Here is a 20,318-nt window from a genome sequence, read left to right as displayed (position 1 = left end):
ATTTAATTATTAATTTATTTAAAAAATTAAATTTCTTTAACAAAAATAATTTATATTTTTGTAATAGAATTCAGAATAAAGCAAATTCAAAAAATTAAATACTCTTTATTTCAATTTTAATTTAATAAAGTTGATATTTAAAAGAGGAAAAACTTTTAATGGATAATAGAACCTTTAGCAAGCTTTATTTATCAAAAAATTGACCAATAGAATTAAATTTAATAAAAATAGAGAGAGATATATTAATGATAAAACTTTACTTAGAAAGAATTTAATAAACTTTATCTGAATAAAGTTAACTACTATTAAATACTAATGATATATGAAATTGATCAAAGTTTTTAACCTAATAAATATATAATATTTTTCTATATGTGTTATTAAATATGTTCTTCTATTTGTTATTTCAGAATGAATATTTCCAATTAAATTAAGTTTTTTCTTCTTATTGATTTTATTTTTATAAAATACAAAAATGATTAGATGATATTAGTTTTTTAATAACAAATACAAATTAAAAGAATTAATTAACGCTCATAGTTAACTTTTATTTTTTTTATAGCTACTTACTAAAAATAGGAATAGCTTTAATTAACTAGAAAAAATAAATTATTATAGTAAATTTTTTAAAAACTTATAAAAAAAAATTTTATTAAAATTAACACATTTTTTTTACAAACCTTTTAAATCAAAAAAAATATTTATGGGATTGGAATTCTAATTATTTAATACACTTTAGTAATCATTTTTAACTTATAAAAATTGCTTATAAATGCTTGGACTGACAATTTTAAAAGGTAAAGTTTAAAGATTGATTTGATTTCATTTAAGCATTAGTACAGTTCGAAGTAATGTCCTTGTATAAGCTCAAGATGAATTAGAAATATGGAGCAATAAATTAGCTAAAATAATTTAAATAAATATTAAAAATAAAATTAAATGGAATAGAGCCAACTAATTATTGATTAAGAATTTAACAGAGTGAAAAATTGAAGCTATTCAGAATAATTCATGATTGAACAGAAAATAAAATAAAAAAAAAGGAATTAATCGGTATTTAAAAGTAAATTTATTAACAAAAAATAAGAAGAGATTTAATAAATAATAGCTAGCGCTCTGGTCTTAAAAGCAAAATTCTACTAAAAATATCACAGATATCTTTTTTCATCTAACTATAATTGTAAATTTTTATGAATTTCAGAGGAGCTAGTTATTTAGACATTTTATATATCAAATTAAGTGTATATAAAGATGATTGGGATTTTATCGTATAGCACAAATAATGAAGTAAAGAAAAGAAAAAAGAGGAAAAATAGGTTAGCTGTAACACTTTTAAGCTTTTTAATCGAAAGAAAAGGAAAGCTTCTTATATTATCTTATTAGCAATCATAGTTTTTTGTATTATAAATTTATTAATAATTTAGTTGCAATCAAAATTTAAAAGGAGTGATTTGTAAAAATTATGATAAAAAAAATTAATTATAAAAGGAATCACTCATTTGATAGTTTGTTTGCTTGCTGATCAAAAGGTAATAACTTAGAAATAAAGTATTGAAAAAGGAATAATTATTTTTGCAAATATAATAATTACTATTCAAGAGGTTAATCATGCAAAAAAAACCTAAATTAAACAAAAAAAGTATTATTAATAATTATGATAAAAGAAAGACGTGAGAAAGAAAGAAAGATTGATTGTAAAAGGGGAAGAAGAATTTACAAAATCAATTTGAATTTAATAACCTAATAAAAATCAAACTAATAAATAAACTAAAAGAATATCAAGAATCAATGAATGAATCAATAAATTAATGATAAATTAACTATATATATGTATACAATAAAAGAAAAATGTGATTGATTGATTGATTATTGTTAAGAAAAAAGATAAAGTAAATACAAAAACAAACCTAAATCAAAGAAAGAAACAAAGAAAGTAATTTCCAAACAATTTTTAGAGAAATCAATTTCAAGAAAATATAATATCAAAAAGCAAAGTAAAGTAAAGCGAGTAAATTGATAATCATAAAAATAGAAGACTTAAAAGCAAAAGAAATAAAAAAGAGAGAAAACAAATAAAGTCGAAATAAAAGAAAACAATAGATAGATAAGCAAGACAAAAATTGTTAGAATTCATCATTCAAAAAGCCAAAAAGTAAAGATAAAACAGCATCAATTAGATTACAAAAATATCACATTAGCTAGTCTATCTCAACATATTATTTAACTAATTAGATTGAACAGAAAGGGATTCTAAATTGATTTAAATCAATCATATCATCCTGTCTTTATCAATAAAAAATGAATAGCGAAAAGAGGTAAAAACGAGCAAAGATTTATCAGTCCGAAATAGAGAGAATGTAAGATGATTAATTCTATCAATAATATTTTGGAGCAGAGGATAGTGAAGAGGACGAAGATTATGAAGCCAGCAGTAGTCAGCTTGCTGAATAGGATGAATTTGATTCAGATTTTTCGATGAACTCAAGGGAGTTTCAAGAAATCAGAAATCAAGCAAATAATCAAAACAATGGTGATAATTAAAATTCATAAAAAGGGGTGAAGAAGAGAAAAAGAAAAGATTCTAATGAATCTTCATCTAATTAGAAACAGAAGAGCAAGACAGAAGGAGCTTCAAATAATAATAAATCAAAAAAAGGTTCCTCAGACATCTAGCAAGCAAAAAGCAAACGTGGTAGAAAACCCAAAAAATAACAAGGTGAAGAGGATAATTAATTGGATGCTGAAACAAACGAAAAGGGCCATACTAATTCAAATGAGTAGAATTAGGATGAAAATATGAAAGAAGATGGTTAAGATAGTGAAAGTGGGCACAACATTAGAACAAGAAGTCGTACTGTCAGTGTGAAATTACCAATGAATCAATCTAATTTTTAAATTAGCTAACCCAATTAGTCAGTAGCAAATGGTTAAACTAAAAGCACTAACTAAGAAGGTAATAACAATATCAATTAAGACTACGACGAAGATGATGATGAAGAAGATGAAGATTATGAAGCTTCAGGTGATGAAGAAGATGACGATGATGAAGATGATGATTAAGAAAGTATTGATAACGATGCAGATTAGCATCAATAAATGCAGAGCAATCCAAATCAATAAACTACAAATAATAAGAAAAAGAGTATAAAATAGCAAGATAAAGATATGAAAAATAGTAAATAAATGGATGACTAAAGTAATAATAGTGAAAATGATGAAGATGATTAAGAAGAGAATGGAGGGATGGATGAAGAAGGAGAGTCTGATGATCAGGATAACAAAAAAAGAGATGAATACGATAATGAAAAATCTAAGAGTGATAAGTAAAAGAAATAAAGCAAAGACAAGATAAGTTATGAAGACAAAATTGAATTAGAAGGTATAAAATCAAGCAAATAGCATAAGGGAAATTGTGGAGGAGAATAAGATTTTAAAATGAGAAAAGAGATCAAGTAATATATATAATTTATCTAAATCCTATTATATCTAATTTTTTTAATTAATAATTAATTAAAAGCAAGTGTGATGACTTAAGAAGAAAGAGGTCTGACTAGAGTGAAGGCCGAGTAATATCATCAGGTCCTCCTTCTAGGAAACACTCAAAGCAAATAGTTTAAAACTCAAATAATTAGAATAGCAATAAGTATATTTATTTATTAGTTGTTTCATTTAAATGCAACATAAATTAAATCTAAAACTTAAATCCAAAACAACAATAGAAACAGATTTGAAGATAATGAAGCTATTGACAGTTAAATCGAATTAGAAGAAACAGATGAGCAAAAATAGAGACGTCTCAAGATTTAATCAAGATAAGCTATGTTGTACAAGAATCTATATTACTTTCCATATGTTAGGGCTGTTCACTTTGAAAAAGATATTTAGCAATTTTAACGTATTGATGTAAGCTATGCTGTATGTTCGGGAATTGAAGGGAATACTATTTCGGTTAAGCATCCAGAAATCAACACTTACTGCATTGGGCTCCCTTATAAAAGCAAGGATGACATTATTTCAAGAAATAAAACAGAATATCATGATGTTTTATACAAGCAAGAAGATGAGAGATATAGATAGGATGGTGAAATTCAGTTATTAACTTAAGGTATACGTATGTTAGATCTCTTAAAAAATAAATAATATTAAAGCTTAGAAGAAAAGCAGTGGATTATTGATGGAATAAATTAAATTTAAATATTATCTTAATACAATTCATATAACACATACGTATACAATAACTGCAAGTTGAAAAAAATAAATCCATGCGTTATGGAGATAGAAAAACTTGAAGAGCAATTTAGTGAAGAAGAAATTAAACAAATTCACAAGGAACTTTAGGAGTTTAATCAAAAATAAATTGAAATAAAGCAAGAGATTGTTATCAATCCTGAAGTTAAATCAGAGGATTAGTAAAAGGCTGAAAAAATGATTGAAGAAAAAAATGAAATATAAATAAATGAAAGTTTAAAGAATTAATAGTAAACTGATATTCAAAAAAAAGAAGAGGAAGTAGGTGCAATTATTTAATTAGATACCTAAGTTGAAATAGAGGAAGGGGAAATAATAGATGAGGATGAACTTTCAAAATTAAAAGAAAAATAATAGTAAAAGTAGTAATAATAGTCATAGGATAAGTCAAGCTCACAATAAGAGTAATAAACTAATTAACTCGATAATGAAAAGTAATTGAACTAAATAAAAGAAGAGATCATAAATTAAGATGGTAGTTAAAATTAAGTTAAAGAGGAAAGCTAAGTATAAGTTGAAGATAAAAATTAATAAAACAGTCTTTAATAAGATTAAACTTAAGCTAATTAGGTTGAGATAGATATTTAAAAAACTGAAGATGCATTAAGAGAGATTATGATTAATAAATTCGAAGAAAAAGCTGAATAAGAGGAATTTGACCTTATTTAAGAGCTATAAGCTAAAATGTAGCTCAGAAAAAAGGCCTTAAAAGATTGTAAAGAGCAATTCTAAGAAAAATGGAGAAAGTTAGATTAGCTTTATTATCCTGCCTCGATTGACTAAAAAACTTACAATGCAAAAAAATTAGAAAATTAGAATTTACATTTGAATAAAATTATTTTTAAATTCATTGAAAAGGAAGCTGAAGCTAGAAGGATTTCTAATTAACTTATGCAGGAAATTTTACTTTCAAATAATTAAGGAGGAAATCGTAGATATTCCTTATCAAGTAATGATCAAAACACCTTAAAAAATAATATTCAAGACAAAGTTAGTCCAGATTTAACAAGTTTTTTCAATTTTGAAAGGTGTTTGATTGATTAATCAGCTCAAGAAGCTTAAGAAGTCTAAGATAAAAACTAAAAATTATTATTTTAAGAAATGTAAAAATTTTATTAAGCAAATCATGAATTTTCACTTGATTAAGGAAAAAAAAAGAATAAAAAAAAGTCATCGAGCTAAAAGCATCTCATAGATTTTCCTAGCTTTACATTTAATTTTTAAAATAAAGAAATATTGTAAATGTCAGTTGACTTGATATATACATTTTTAAGAGAGTAGCAGCAAAGGGACAAGCTATAAATAACTGAGGAACATATTAATATATTTTAACAAATTTCTAAATGTATTTTGTAAGTAACTCCATAAATTTTAAAGGATACAATTAATTCCTAATAGAAGCGCTCTATTTTGAACTATTTAAAAAGCTAAAGATTGAATTAAGAAGATTATTAATTAAACCATTTTTATGAAAATATGAATAAAGATATTCCAGAAGAATAGGCCTTCATTTAAAATATTAAAGGAGAGTCTAGTAACTCTGAGAATAGCTTAAAATAAATTAGTTCTCCTACTCACAAATCTTAAAACGGAACATAAAACTTCCATCCTCTATTTGGTAACTCTAATCACTATTAAACTAAATCATCTTAAAAAATATTTTAGTAAAACGGCTGTAGTTTATTTATATCCTCATAAATTAAAAGTATTCCTCATTTCTAGCATTCTAAATATTTCCCAAAAAGCGAAAATAGACCTTTTGCGTTTGGAGGCAAATATTTTTTTTCAATTTTACACTACGTTAATGCTATTTATTAAAGATTGCTATATTTGGTTCTCCTTATCTAGAAATATAATGCCAAGAATGTATATGTACCTGAGGAATTCTTGAGTGAGGAGTTATAAGAGAGTAGCTAAACATGTTTAAACAGTGATGGAAGTATTTCTCTTAAGGACTTATTTATTGGTGTACTTATAGGCCATGTTAAAGATGAAATCGAAGAAATGTCCTATGAATCCACTATGAAAACTTTGGGTGTAAAGAATAGTATATATCTTCTAAATATAAAATATATTTTAAATAACGTATGGAAATCTCTTTATAGCCTTAACAAAGATAGCAACGAATATAATTTATATAATTGCTTATATGAGTCAATTGTTAACAATAACAATTATTTTGATGAATTGTATAGAAGAATTATCTTGCATGCATTAGATGTAATTGAAGAGGAAGAAGAGGAAGAAAGAAGAAATAAAAATTCATTAGAGGAAGATGAAGAATCAAATGAGACAGGAGCATAAAAATAATTTAGCGAAAATTCTATTGCTATGATTCCTATTTGCAGAGCATTCTATGAGCCATAGTCATAAATGGTTTTCATCCATAGCTTACTTTTAAAAGATATATTACCTCTTAACTCTAATTATGCATAAGAAGCTAATTAAGAAGAGAGCATTGAAGAAGAAGAAGTTGCACCACCACCTAAGGTTTCAAAGAAAGAAAGCAGCCAATTAAAGAGAAAAGGTTCTTAATAAAAGGAATCATCTGAACATCCTGAACCTGAACATAGACAAAGGGCTTAATCTAAGCAGAAGGTTTTAATTTAAAAGGAGTAGGAACTAAATAAAGAGTAATCTGATATTTAAGAGGATGAAGATGATAAAAAAAATAATTCTATCGGATAAAAGAAAGTTAATAAAAAAGTAGAAAATGAAGAAGCAGAAATAAAAAGTTAATAATACTAAATTAGCAATAAAATAGATGAAGAAAATATTGAAGCCGATGGTAGCAATGTTAATAATAATCATGAGGAAGAACATGACGAAGAAAGTAGTAACAGCAATAAAAAAGTTAATAAATAAAAAAAAGTAAACAAGTAAATTAAGAAGTAAGACAAACATTTACTAAACAATAATAAGAATGTAAATAACAAAAGCAATTAGATAGCAGATAAAAACAACTCTACAGAAGAAAATAGTAAATAATCTTATAAATTATAAAATTAATAATAAAAATAACAACTATAGATATAATAGCAACATTAAAACTAACATTAGCTATAAATATAATAATAATTAATGTAGAATGAAGTTAACAAACTAAATTTATTACAATAAAATGGTGAAAAAGTCAAAAAAAGTTAGAACGTAGAGGAGGATCAGTCTATTACAGCAAACGCTGCTGTTCCAAGCAAAGAACATCTTTCACCTAAAAAAGCTTAAAATGGTACAAAAATTTTGAATTAACATACAGAGGAATAAGTTCAAAATTAAATAGATTAGGAAAAACAATAAGAATAAAAAGATTTAGATTAGAATCAGCTATAAATATAATAAGCTTAATAACAGCAAGAGCAATTATTATAATAATAATTTTAATAAAATTAATTAAAGTAATAACAATAATTCTTATAATAACAGTAATGGTAATATTAGTAGTAATAATAGAAATAGTAGCAAATTATTTAAGATATTAACGTAAATCCACAGTAAAATCTAACTGAAATTTAAAAATAGCAAATGTTTTATTTCTAATAATTAAATTAATTAAAATAAATGAAAATTGTTGCATAGCAATAGCCTAACCAAGCTTAATAATTGTAGTAGATTGACTAGAAGATAAATGAAGTAGAATAGCAAATCATGTCTATATAAGAATTTTTAAAAATATAATAATAATTAGAAATAAGAAAAAGAGAAGAGTCAAATCTTTCTTCACAACAACAGCAATAGGCTAATTTAGGTGATTCTATAAAAGGAGATGATGAATAAAATGATAAGGAAGATCTGCTTGGAGTTATGACTATTGATCCCCCAAACTTTGATAATTTTATGTGTTAAGCTTCAGATAGCGGAAACAATTCAAACAATTTAAATACAAGATAAAAATCTGGATCAGATCAGTAGAGTGAGAAGGAAGTTTAATAAAAATAAACTAAACACTAAAAGTAAGAAAAATAAAGTGAAGGAAATAATAAGATAAATTTAAGGCTTAACGTGAGTAAACCAGAAAAGAAGGAAGATTAATTAGGTTTAAGTGGATAGAAGGAACCTCAAGCAACTCCTACTACTCCTCAATTCAAATAATATCCTTTAGGACTTTAATAGCAATAACAGCTATAAATTTAACTATAAGGTCTAAATTAATAACAAGTTCCTGGAGGGTTAGGATCATCTCATATATTTACTCAAGACTAACAAATTTAACATTCAAATCAGTAGTTGTAATAAGGATTGCATACCTCTCAAAATCGCGGTGGAAATTTACTCTAAAATTCTTAGTAATTATCTCAAGTCGCTCAACAGCCTCCTTCTCCTTAATTTGGTTCTCAGCAGTCAATTGCCCTAAATACTCAACACAATATTGAAGCAATTAAATAATAAATTATTATAACTTAGATGAGAATGAAAGAGTTACGTGAAAGATTAGAAATTCTCAAAAAACTTGATTAGTTAAAGCAAATAATGCCTGATTAAATTGTTGAATATAAAATATTGGTGGAAAATTATTAAAATGAAGAGTAGAACTATCATAGTTTGATTATTTTATTACAATAATAATAGTAGTAGCACTAAGTATAATAATAATAGTAGCAAATTTAGTAAAAATAACTGCTCAGCAACTCAATATCTTTAGGCGGCGATGCAGCTCTCCTTTAAGGAAATTAGATGTAGAAGTAAATGCAGTTGTAAAAATCTCAGTAACTAGATAAATCTGAAGGTTTGCTTAATAGCTCTAATCATGGAAACAGAGCTGCTACTTCAGCTTAATCCTAAGCTATGAATAAGCAAAATACATCAACAAATTTAATAGATGTATTAAAAAAAAGCTAATAACTACAACAGGGAAGTAATATAGCAGCTTTAGCTAGTTAGTAAGGCTAATAAAGCTCTCTTCTTAACCCAACTTTGGCATCGTCTATTGGTATAAGTAACCCTTTAAATGCTGCATAGGTAAATGCTAATGCTAATTTGTCAGCTTCTGATATATAGCAGCTAAAATAAACTAATCCATAGTTGTATTAGTAAATAGTAATGAATTAGCAGCAATAATAATAGCAATCATTGTTAACTTAAAGTTAATAGATTTAATCATAATAGCTTGCTTTATTGTAGTAGTAATAGTAACAGTAATTAAGGTTCCAGTAATAATAATTGCAAAAATAAGGCCTTTTAGACTCTAGCGGAGTAAATGGCTAAATATCTAACCAATCAATGATACCTGGTTAAAGTAATAATGAAGTAACTCTTGGTACTTCTTAACTTTGGACTAATAACAACCCAGCTGCATCTTCAAGTGTGGGATTATCTACTCCAACTGATCAAAAGGGAGGTTAATTAAATATGCAAAATTTAAATGCTTAGGGATCAGACTAAAATGCTATACAACTTTTTAAATTAGAATAAATGCGTTAATAATAGATGTAAACTAATCTCAGCAATAGTATCCATATAGATAAAGGATAAACTTTACCAAATACATCTCAAGTTAATTTGTTTTCGAGCTAATAAGCAACTACATTCCCTTCCCTAGGAGAATCAGCACATCATCCAGCATAACTTTCTACTTAAATCAGAGGTCAAAATGCTACTCCAACAGGTGGAGCTCCAAACTAAAATTAAAACTTATCATCTGCATTGTAAAGCTTTTTATTGAAGAATGGAGGAATGAACTCTGCACAAGGCATGCAAATAGTTGGAGCTGCAGAAAATGGTTAAATATAACAACTAAGCGAAAGTCTTGCATCACCAAACTTAACTTAAAGCTAAATGGAATAGTTAAACTAGCATTAGTAATAATTATCACTCTAAAGATAATTATAGCACCATTAACAGCAATAGTAGCTATCTTAGCAGATTTAAAATTAACAGCTCTAAAACCTAAATATTTAAAATTAATAAATGTCATAACAGCAGCAAGTATATTAGCAAATTATGCAATAACAATTACTCAAAGAAAAAATGTAAATTGCTTAACAAAGAGCTCAATAAGAGTAAGAATTTCTGCAAAAATATTAGTAGTAGTAGCTTGCAGCCAATCATTAGCTTCTAGAAATGAATAATACTCTTACTCCAAACGAGAAGCTTTATTTATAACAGCAATAGCAATTTTAGCAGAATCAAGGAGGATTATCCTAATCATAGCTAATACAACTTTAGCAGTCTGGAAATAACCCAAGTTTATTCCTTTTATAATAGTAATAATAAAATTAGAGATTACAGCAATAGCCAAATTAGTAATAATTAGCTTAGTAGTCTTAAATTTAAGCTCTCTAGCTATAACAATAATAGTAGCGCTTATAACTTCTCCAATAATAATAGCCTTAGCAAAACTTACCGAACTAACAGATAATTTTATAGAACTAGCCTATTTAAAGTATGTCTTAGCAATAACAATAGTTGTTGATGGCTCAATAGTAATAAAAATAAAATTAACTGTTATTCTCTTAATAGAACTAATTAGTAATGCCTAACCTCTCTTAATCTTAACAGCTGTAATAACTCTAAATACAAAATTAGATGAAAAATATGCAAGCATAAGGTATTTTGGATCCATCTTCTCAAATTTAATTGAACCCTGCTGATCCGAATATTCAAGAACTACTAAATAACGAATATTTAAAACAGTAATACCTACTTTAACAGTAGCAGTAGTAATCCTAATTAATTAATGCTAAAAGAGCAAACCTATTAATGGGTGGTATCGATATTGGTTAACAATATGGAGATAATCTTACAAAATTCAAAAAGATCTGAAGTTTATTTTCTGTGAAGTCAAATAAATAAAAATACAAAGCAATAAATAAATAAATAAATATTAAATAAAACCATACTTAAAATAAATAATAAAATAAATAAATAAATAAATAATTTTTCAAAATAAACTTTATATAGAAATATAATTTATTCCTCTTTTTTGTCTAATATAAAATAAATTAATATGTCCCCTCCCCATCTATTTTTATCGTATTATCTTTTATAAACTTTTTTAAATATTAATTGATTTATTTCAAAATACAATCATACATAATACAACTTTATTTTTTTAAGTCATTTTAATTAACACAAAAATTTTAACAATAATTTAAGATATGCTTCTAAAAAACCTTACAAATACTTAATTTATTTAATACAATATTTTTTTTTAATAAGTAATAATACACAAAATAAATTTAATAAATACGAATAAAACTGTCTCTATTATAATTAAATCATTAGATAAGAGATTAAAAAAATATTTAAAATTATTCAGATATTTAAATAAAGTTTATATTTTTTTATTTATTAGTCTAAAATTAAAGTTAATTAATTATTTATTTTAAAATATATTTCTAAATGTTTGGTTTAATATTTAAATAAGTAAGTAAATTATCTACCTATCTATCTATCTATCTATCTATCTATCTATCTATCTATCTATCTATCTATCTATCTTTCTATTTATTAATTATTCATCTTATAACGAATTGGAAATTAAAATAAAGTTAAAAATGTTAATTGCAAAGAAGTTTTTTAGTTTAAAAAATTTTATCTAGTTAAAGGTTTAAATTATATCAAGAAATATAAAATTATTTTTTTAATTTAGTTATGAATAATTTATATTATATTTTTTAGAAATAAACTGCACCAATTTATTCTATTTTGTTTATTTAATATATAATTTTTAGAATAATTTTTGTTGAAATTTATTGTTATTTGTACAAATTTTTTAACAACTAAATTGTTACTAGGAACTTTTTGTTGTTTTTAATGATAATTAATTTTTCTTTTAAGCATTTGTTTTTCAATTTATAGGTATTTCTTTAATGTTAATACATTAATTATTAAAATACTAATAGTAATTGTTTGTAAAATAATTAAAGTGTTTGTTTTTAATAAATATAATTGGTTGTTTTTATGTTTGTTTTTAATTATTTTAGAAGATGAAATGTATTAAATTACCATCCATCCATTAATTGATTGATTGAGTAATAGCTGCAGTAATAATTTCCCATATTTTATTATTTTAGTTCAATTCTACTAATGCATTACCTTTCCTATTATTTGCATTTATAATAGTAAAGAATTGCAAATAAGCTTATTTATATAAATGTCCTCAAAGGTTGTTTTCTTTTGAAGAAAATTTATTTTATTAATCTCCAAGATCAGATTTTTTTTATTACTTTTTCAAATTATTTGCTGATTATTAAGATTTATTTCTTTTACGTATGGGTTTTTTTAGTATAGATGAGTTTTAATCATCTTTATCGCTTTGATTTATATTTTCATCTTATTCAACACATTTTTTAATTGAAGTTTCGTCACTTTAGTTTTTACCTGAGGAGCTATTGATATTTTGTTGTATATTTATGCTTTATTTATTATGGTTTGAGTTTGACAGATCAGGATCTGTCTCCTCTTATTTAACAGTCTAACTATCGATTTGGATATCAACTTGTGAACCGTTGATATTTTTTCCATTTTCTTTCAGGTCTATAATATCTTCATCTAAATATAAGCCTTACATTAGCTACAGATTTTTAAAATTGCTTTGATTTTCTAAAATTTTTTTACCTTCTTTTTATATTTATTCTTGTTGATTTGAATTTTTGTATATCTTCTTTCTCTTAAACTATCCTTAAAAGTTACGGAGATATTCTTCACAATATTTTCGCTGAGATTTACCTTAGTATCTACTTGTTTGGCTTCTGTCTAAGTATCTATATCTGCACATCTTAGCAGAATCTGAAGAATGTCTTTACTTCTTATAAAATTTATCATAGAATATCTGACTTTGCATAAAATATTCAAAATCTTCTAAGCCTTATATTGTATTTTAAAAGTTTTCTTTTGAGCGACGCATATCTTGAAGTTGCTTGAGAATTTCATCTTTAATAAAAATATTATATATTTTCAAATAATCTTCTTAATAGCAATCAGGCATCACTTGAATTTTACTCAAAGAGTGTCTCTCCAAAGAGACTGAAATAGGTATTTTAATGTTATCAAGCGTTACGACAGTCAAATCAGTTTTATCAATAATTCTTAACTTCATAAGAAATATAATAAAATGGCTTTGTCTGTTAAAATGTTCAATAACACCTTTTCTCATGATAAATCTCACATAAGTTCCCATATCTCCTCCAAATATATCAACGAGAGGTTTTGAATAGCCAAAAGGACCTGAAATATGCTGAATACCATCATCAAGATTGAGTTTGCGGATAGAAAAAGCAAACAGTTATGTCTCATCTCTCGAATCTATTATTTTGTAAGCAATTTATTTAGATTTCTCATAATTTTTTGCAACCATGTCATAAAGGATATTCATTTCATGATCATAATACTTAACTATTCTAGCAAATAAATCTTCTTCTAATTCAATATTTTTTTAGTGCTACTAAAGCAATTAGCTTGCAAACTTTGCGTCTTGATTATCTTTATATTTTTCTAGCTTTTTTATCAAAAATCTAAAATCTTTTAGCAACCTATGTCCATTGTCGTAAATTATTTCAATCCTATTTTTCTTTGCAATCACCTAAATAACAGGTCTAACATCGTTCCAAATAGACACTTTTTCCATGATACACTTATCTATATTTTCTTCTCCTTTTTTATTAAAGAAATCTAAATCTAAAAGTATTTCATCTTCTAGTAAAAATTAAGATTCCTCTTCATCTTCTTCTTCCCACTCTTCTTCATCGTGCATATAATCAGGTGGCTAATCATAATTTTAGAATTATTGTTCAGAATATTAATTGCAAATATTCAAATTGCTGCTGTTTTCTTCATTATTTTCGTTATTCATATGAGTTTTATGGTGGAAGTTATTACAATAACTCTACTCATTGTGCTAATTAGATTAGTATTACTAATTTTGATGGTTATTCATAAACTTATATGAATCGTTCCCAAAATTATGGTAACTCCTGCGCTAATCCTGTTGCATTTTATTACTCAAATGATTCGTTTATTGCATTATTTTTTGAAGCATTTTCCTTTATTTTTTTTTGATTTAATCTTCTTATTTAATTATTCTATTTTCATGCATTGAATATTGCTGAATTGTGATAAACCCAGTCTAAAGCCTTTCTAATCTCCTCTCTTCTTCAGACTTCTAGACCTAGCACGGATTTTCTAGATCGAACCCTTCGAACTCCATACTTATTTAATTTCAGTTTGTTTATTTATTTATATTAATCAGCCTTCTAGTTAGATTATCTTGCTATTTAGCTGATATATAAAAATACTTTATTTTAAATACAATTTTTACTACTTTCTATTAAATTTTTACTATAGCTTAATTTGCAATAATTTTTTTCTTTTCTTGTGTTAATATTAAAATCGTATTCAAATTAAAGTATTTATAATGTTTCTTTAAATCTCGTCGTAGATTAAATTATTAATTAATATAATCAAAGAGTGAGCTGAAATGATCTGGTGTATTTGAAGATTAATTTTAACTAATTTTACTTACAACACTATATATACTTTTAAAAACCAAAAAAAAATTAAATCAATTTCCATACTTTCAATTGATTTTTTATCAAATTTAATCATCTCAAATATTTTGTTATTTTAGTGAATATAAATGCTTCCTTACAAAGTAAAATCCTTAATATTTATTTGTAATAAGAAGTAACGTTTATGAATTAAATTTTTAATAAATTGAAGGTAAAATATAATAACAAATCTTTTTTATTAATTATGATAATCATCAATATATTAGATGATATGTATAAAATAATAAATGCAAATTTTAACTTAAATAAAATTAATATATAGTTAGTTTGGTATAATAGCATATCACTTTTATTTTCTCTAAATTTAACATATTTAATCACTTTTTCCGAATATTTTATATCTAAATCTACCTATTAAATCATAACTGAAGTCTTTAACAGTTAAAGGGATTAATTAAATAATAAATCCTATAATGCACCATGGTTATTTTAATTCTTTAAGACACTCTTGTATTGCTTGCGATTTATATAGAATTCTATAAGGTTTTTAAAGCTGATTTTAGTTATTTTGAGTTGAATTAAAAGCACCTTTAATGATTGTCACAGCATTTAAGCTAGTAGGAATTTAAAATATTTCTACCAACTAATTGTTCTAAAATAATATTTGAAATAAAAAGGAGTTAGATTAAAAAAAATTCAAAATTTTTAAAAACAATAGCGAAAATTACATTTATAACGCTTTACAGATTTATGAACTCAAACTTTGAAGGATTTCTGTTATAAAAGAATTTAACTGTTCCATAACATAAATTGCATCTGTTAATTAAATATGTAGATGATTATAAACTAAAGTTTGTAAATAAACCAATAAAATATAGATATTACAATCCATCATAAAGAAATATAATTTTCCCGTTTTGTAAATATTTTTCGAAATCTTCAACAGAATACTCGTTCATTTGTTATGTGTACTATTAAATTTTATTTATTTTTGTTTTATATAAAAAATACTAAATCTTAGTTGTATCTAAATCTTTAATTAGAATTGCATTTGTCAATTTTTAATATCAATAATAAATAGCAATATAATTATTATTGTTTCATAATAGTAAGTCAAATTCTTAATTTTTCTTTTTCCAAAATCCTATTTATTTTAATTTGTCTCATTCAATATATATTCTAATATTTTTTAAAATAGATTTTTTTAATAAAAATTGTCAAGTCTAGTAAGAAATTAATTTCTATTACATATTAATTCTAATAATTTATTTCACACTAATTTTTTAAAAATACTACAATTTTTAGATTTAAGGTTATTGAGTTGAATTCGATTAAAAATAGACTAAAGCTTTCATCAATAGTGAAAAATGAACAGATAAATTAGAAAATTCCAATAAAAATGTAGTCAAGAAATTTTAACTTGACACTAAGAAGACTGTTAAAGATGAATCTACCTGTGGTAAAATGAAATTTATTAATTTTATAAATATATATTTGTAATAATAATAAATTAAAATAATAGTAACTTGTAAGCAAAATTTTTGAAATAAAAAACTTTGAAAATCTCTTTTTTGAAAAGGAATCTATTTGTTTATCTACTTTAAAATTGGATAAAATTTAAACTAGTGAATTTAATAATATGTAATTTTTTAAAACAAAAAATATAATCATTATGCTTAATAATACTAATTATTTCATTCACTTTATAAAATAAATCTTTTATTTATCTTTTGATTCACATTCTATAACAATATTTTATGAAAAAAAAGATTAATTATTGAATCAAATTTTTGATCAGCTTAAATTATTTTAATCTTTTATATTTTTATAATAAGTCATAGATGTTAAATATTATGAAATGGCTTTATGATAGTGCCTAATTTTGTAACAATTGTTAATAATTGGAAATATTTTTGTCTTTAGGATGACAAATTAAATGGGAAAATAATAACGAATATAATATTGGTTAATTAATTTGACATTATTGATGAAATTGTCAGTTTTTGGCGTAATATCTAATCTAAAGCATCTATGTATGTTAAATTAAATTTTAACTATTTTGTGATGATAGAAACTTGGGTATATATTTGCATATATTAGATGCACAAATGTTGGGTTTAAAAGTACAAAAAATTAGTTGCCAAAAAATAATTATTTAATTAAAAAATAATAAAAGAAGAGAAATTATTTGAATATTCTAAAGAAAATAAATAGATACATAGCAACTTTAAATATAAATGGAGTCTAAAGTTTTAAAAAGTATGATGAAAATCGCATCTCAACACACATTAAACGTTGTTAACAATGCTTTGAAGCCCTACAATGTTTAATCTCCTCCTATCAAGATTTAACCTGTTTCTAACTTAGTTGATGTTGATTACAACACCCCAACTCTCTTGCAAGTCTTCAACCAAAATAAAGATAAGAAAACAAAGCAAGCTTTTGGTTTGGCAGACATTAAGGCATTCTGTCATAAGGTTATTGAATCATTCAATCCTGAAGATAAGGTATTAATATATTTATTTATATTTTTTATTTTCTATCTTTAAAATAGAGATAAAGGTTTAATAATAAATAAAACTTTTTTACAGATCTCTTAAAGCATATAAAACATGAATCTCATTAAGATTTATCCAAAAAAGAAATTATTAATTTGCATTAATGCCAAAAACATCTTTATTATTAGTAAAAATCATATTAATAATTTAAAAGTAATGAAAATAAAGGAGAAAAAATATAATAAGTTTGATTTTTTGCTATTTTTATTCAAGCTTTTCAAATTATTTTTAACTTTCTTTAAGTATTAATAAGGAGAGAAGATCTTCGTAATTTTAAAATGCAAAGCAAAAAATAAACGATTTTATATTAAAAAACTGCTTTTATATAAAATAGGACTGTGCTATCGAAAAGTTAGGTGTTACTGACTAAGGTTTTTTGACTATTAAGTTAAAATAATAAGTTATTGAAGATGAAATTAACAATATTTTAAAGAATGGTTTGAACTACCCCACTGAAAAGAAACAAAAGATTGCCGTTGATTTCTCATCTCCTAATATTGCCAAAGAAATGCACGTTGGTCACTTGCGTTCAACTATTATTGGTGAATCTATTTGCCGTATTTTTGAATTCTAAAACCACGAAGTTCTTCGTATTAACCATTTGGGTGATTGGGGTACTCAATTCGGTATGCTTATTACTTATATGAAGAGAAAATATCCTAATTTCCTCAATGAACCTATTGATTTATCAGATTTAACTATGTTCTACAAGGAATCTAAGAAGTTATTCGATGAAGATCCTGAATTCAAGAAGACTGCTTAACTTACTGTCGTCGACCTTCAAAGTGGTGACCCTGAATGTCGCAAGGCTTGGGAAATTCTTTGTGAAATTTCTCGTAGGGAATTCACTGAAATCTACAAGCGTTTAGACATTACTTTAGAAGACTTCGGTGAGTCTTTCTACAACGATAAAATTCCTGCTGTCATTTAAGACCTCAAGGATGCTGGTATGCTTGTTGAAAGTGATGGTGCTCAATGTGTTTTCATTGAAAAGTATAAGAACTAACCTCCTCTCTTCATTGTCAAAAAGGATGGTGGTTACGGATACGATAGTACTGATATGGCCTGCATCAAGTATAGATTAAAAACTTTGAACTGCAATCGTTTAGTTTACATTACTGATGTTGGATAACAACCTCATTTTGATTATATTATTGCTGCTGCTGAAAAAATCGGATGGCACGTTCCTCCCACTACTCGTGCTGAGCATATGGGTTTCGGTATCGTCTAAGGTGAAGACGGTAAGCGTTTCCGTACTCGTTCCAGTGAAACTGTCAAGCTAAAAGATTTACTTGATGAAGCTAGAGAACGTGCTTTAGAAAAAATTAAAGAACGTATTTCAGGTGGTGCTAAAGAAGAAGGTGCTGAAGAAGATGAAGAAGAAAAAGAAAACAAGGGTAACTACACCAAGCTCTCAGAAGAAGAATATCTTGATGCTGCTGAAAAGATGGGTATGGCTGCTATTAAATATTACGATTTACGTTAAAACAGAATCAGCAACTATAACTTCTCTTATGATAAAATGCTTGACACTAAGGGTAATACTGCTGTCTACTTACTCTATTCCTATGCTCGTCTTTGCTCCATCATCCGTAAGAGTGGTGTCTAGTCTGAAGAACTCTGCAAAATTATCTAAACTTAAGGATTCAAGATTTCTCATCCCCAAGAAAGAATCATTGCTTCCCTCCTCATAAAGTTCCCTGATGTTCTTGACTAGGTTACTGAAGATTTAGCAATTAATCGTTTAACTGACTATATGTATGACCTTGCTTGCAAAGTAGCTGAAGGTTATCGTAAATATCACATCAACAATTCTGAAGATAAGCTTACTCGTATCCTTCTCATTGAAGCTACTCGTTAAGTCCTTGAAAAGTGTTTCTACTTGGTTGGTATCAAGCCCCTTGAAAAAATCTGAAAACATTAATAAATATATTTAATATGAAACATTCAAACAAAAATTATTTTTTTATTTTATTTTACAAACATTTCTATTCTATAAACATCTGTCATTCATTCAATCATTAATTCACTTAGCTTACTCAAAGATAAATATTCGATTATTTCATACATTCCCTTCTTTTAGCTTTAACTAACCCAAATTCTTTAATAAGTTTTGTTAATTTTTTCATTTGATTTATAAATAAATCCAACATATTTTTTCTTTTATTTCAATCAATCAATATTTATGAGTACTACAATCTGATTGCTTATATCTATGAAAATGCATCATATATAATTATTGTTCAATTACCTTATCAATTTTCTTTACTTTAATTTTTTATGATTACAAATTTCTGCTAATCTAATTTTAGAATTTGTTTGTTGAATTATAAAAATAAAATAATAACATTTTATTTATCAGCTAAACAAAATATTAATAAAATTATTCAAAATAGATAAACGCTTTTCATGATAGCATCAATTAATTAATTATTTATTTATCTAATAATCAGATATTTTTTTTAATTAATTTAACAATTTGAATATTTTACAAACAGAATAATACCATAAATTTCTGAAAGAAATGAATTCCAAATTGAAAAATAAAACTTAAATAGATAAGGTACAATTTTATAATAGTAACGTAGTAGTAATATCTTATTAAACAAATATAAAAAAATATATTTTAAAAGAAATCTATGTCTAGATAGGAGGAATTTAAAAAGTATGTTGAAGATTAACAATTAATAGAGTAGTTTTCTGATTTGTTTGTTACCCTATATGATAAAAAGATGCCTTAAAAATAAGACGCAGACAGGTAAGCAAGATAATAATTTTCTGATTTAAAATGTCTTTATTTTTATTCAATAGGTTAGTAAAAGATTTCTTTTGCCCTAAATAAATTGCATAAATGAGAGATAGCATAGAAAATTATAAAAAAGAAAATGAACAACTGAAAAAATAAATTAATGATATGAAATAAAAAATTAAGCTAGTTAAAGATAATTCTACTAAAAGAAAAGTATAATAATCATAAAACTACTATCAGAACTGATTAAATTCATTTGATTGCCAGCCATTTCAATTTTTGTACTTAAATCTATATTTTTGTGTTCATACTTGTTTT

General features: G+C 24.9%; 5 protein-coding genes across 5 annotated transcripts; 3 read left to right on the top strand and 2 right to left on the bottom strand. All coding sequences in view use genetic code 6, as the record gives it.

Annotated features, from left to right (window-relative positions):
* Window positions 1-2,298: 2,298 nt before the first annotated feature.
* On the top strand, window positions 2,299-11,007 carry TTHERM_00657290 (hypothetical protein; the record flags this gene model as incomplete). The annotated part of the gene is made up of 3 exons (XM_001024029.2): window positions 2,299-3,452; window positions 3,518-3,643; window positions 3,720-11,007. The coding sequence occupies 3 exons, from the start codon at window positions 2,299-2,301 to the stop codon at window positions 11,005-11,007; spliced, it is 8,568 nt and encodes a 2,855-aa protein (XP_001024029.2).
* A 1,339-nt stretch (window positions 11,008-12,346) lies between these two features.
* On the bottom strand, window positions 12,347-14,392 carry TTHERM_00657280 (hypothetical protein; the record flags this gene model as incomplete). The annotated part of the gene is made up of 1 exon (XM_001024028.3): window positions 12,347-14,392. One exon carries the CDS (start codon window positions 14,390-14,392, stop codon window positions 12,347-12,349), a length of 2,046 nt encoding a protein of 681 aa, XP_001024028.1.
* Window positions 14,393-15,036: 644 nt separating this feature from the next.
* On the bottom strand, window positions 15,037-15,652 carry TTHERM_000657271 (thiol-disulfide oxidoreductase DCC; the record flags this gene model as incomplete). The annotated part of the gene is made up of 3 exons (XM_012799976.1): window positions 15,037-15,345; window positions 15,422-15,509; window positions 15,579-15,652. 3 exons carry the CDS (start codon window positions 15,650-15,652, stop codon window positions 15,037-15,039), a joined length of 471 nt encoding a protein of 156 aa, XP_012655430.1.
* Window positions 15,653-16,930: 1,278 nt separating this feature from the next.
* Window positions 16,931-19,166, top strand: TTHERM_00657270 (arginyl-tRNA synthetase protein; the record flags this gene model as incomplete). The annotated part of the gene is made up of 2 exons (XM_001024027.3): window positions 16,931-17,200; window positions 17,586-19,166. The coding sequence occupies 2 exons, from the start codon at window positions 16,931-16,933 to the stop codon at window positions 19,164-19,166; spliced, it is 1,851 nt and encodes a 616-aa protein (XP_001024027.1).
* A 549-nt stretch (window positions 19,167-19,715) lies between these two features.
* Window positions 19,716-20,246, top strand: TTHERM_00657260 (hypothetical protein; the record flags this gene model as incomplete). The annotated part of the gene is made up of 3 exons (XM_001024026.2): window positions 19,716-19,814; window positions 19,885-20,009; window positions 20,063-20,246. The coding sequence occupies exons 1-3, from the start codon at window positions 19,776-19,778 to the stop codon at window positions 20,244-20,246; spliced, it is 348 nt and encodes a 115-aa protein (XP_001024026.2). The 5' UTR covers window positions 19,716-19,775.
* Between the last annotated feature and the right edge of the window lie 72 nt (window positions 20,247-20,318).

The sequence above is a fragment of the Tetrahymena thermophila genome (assembly GCF_000189635.1).
Source record: "Tetrahymena thermophila SB210 genomic scaffold scf_8254402, whole genome shotgun sequence".
NCBI classification, from domain to species: Eukaryota; Ciliophora; class Oligohymenophorea; order Hymenostomatida; family Tetrahymenidae; genus Tetrahymena; species Tetrahymena thermophila.
Note: the sequence above shows the minus strand (reverse complement) of the source record. Positions and strands in the feature narration are given on the sequence as shown.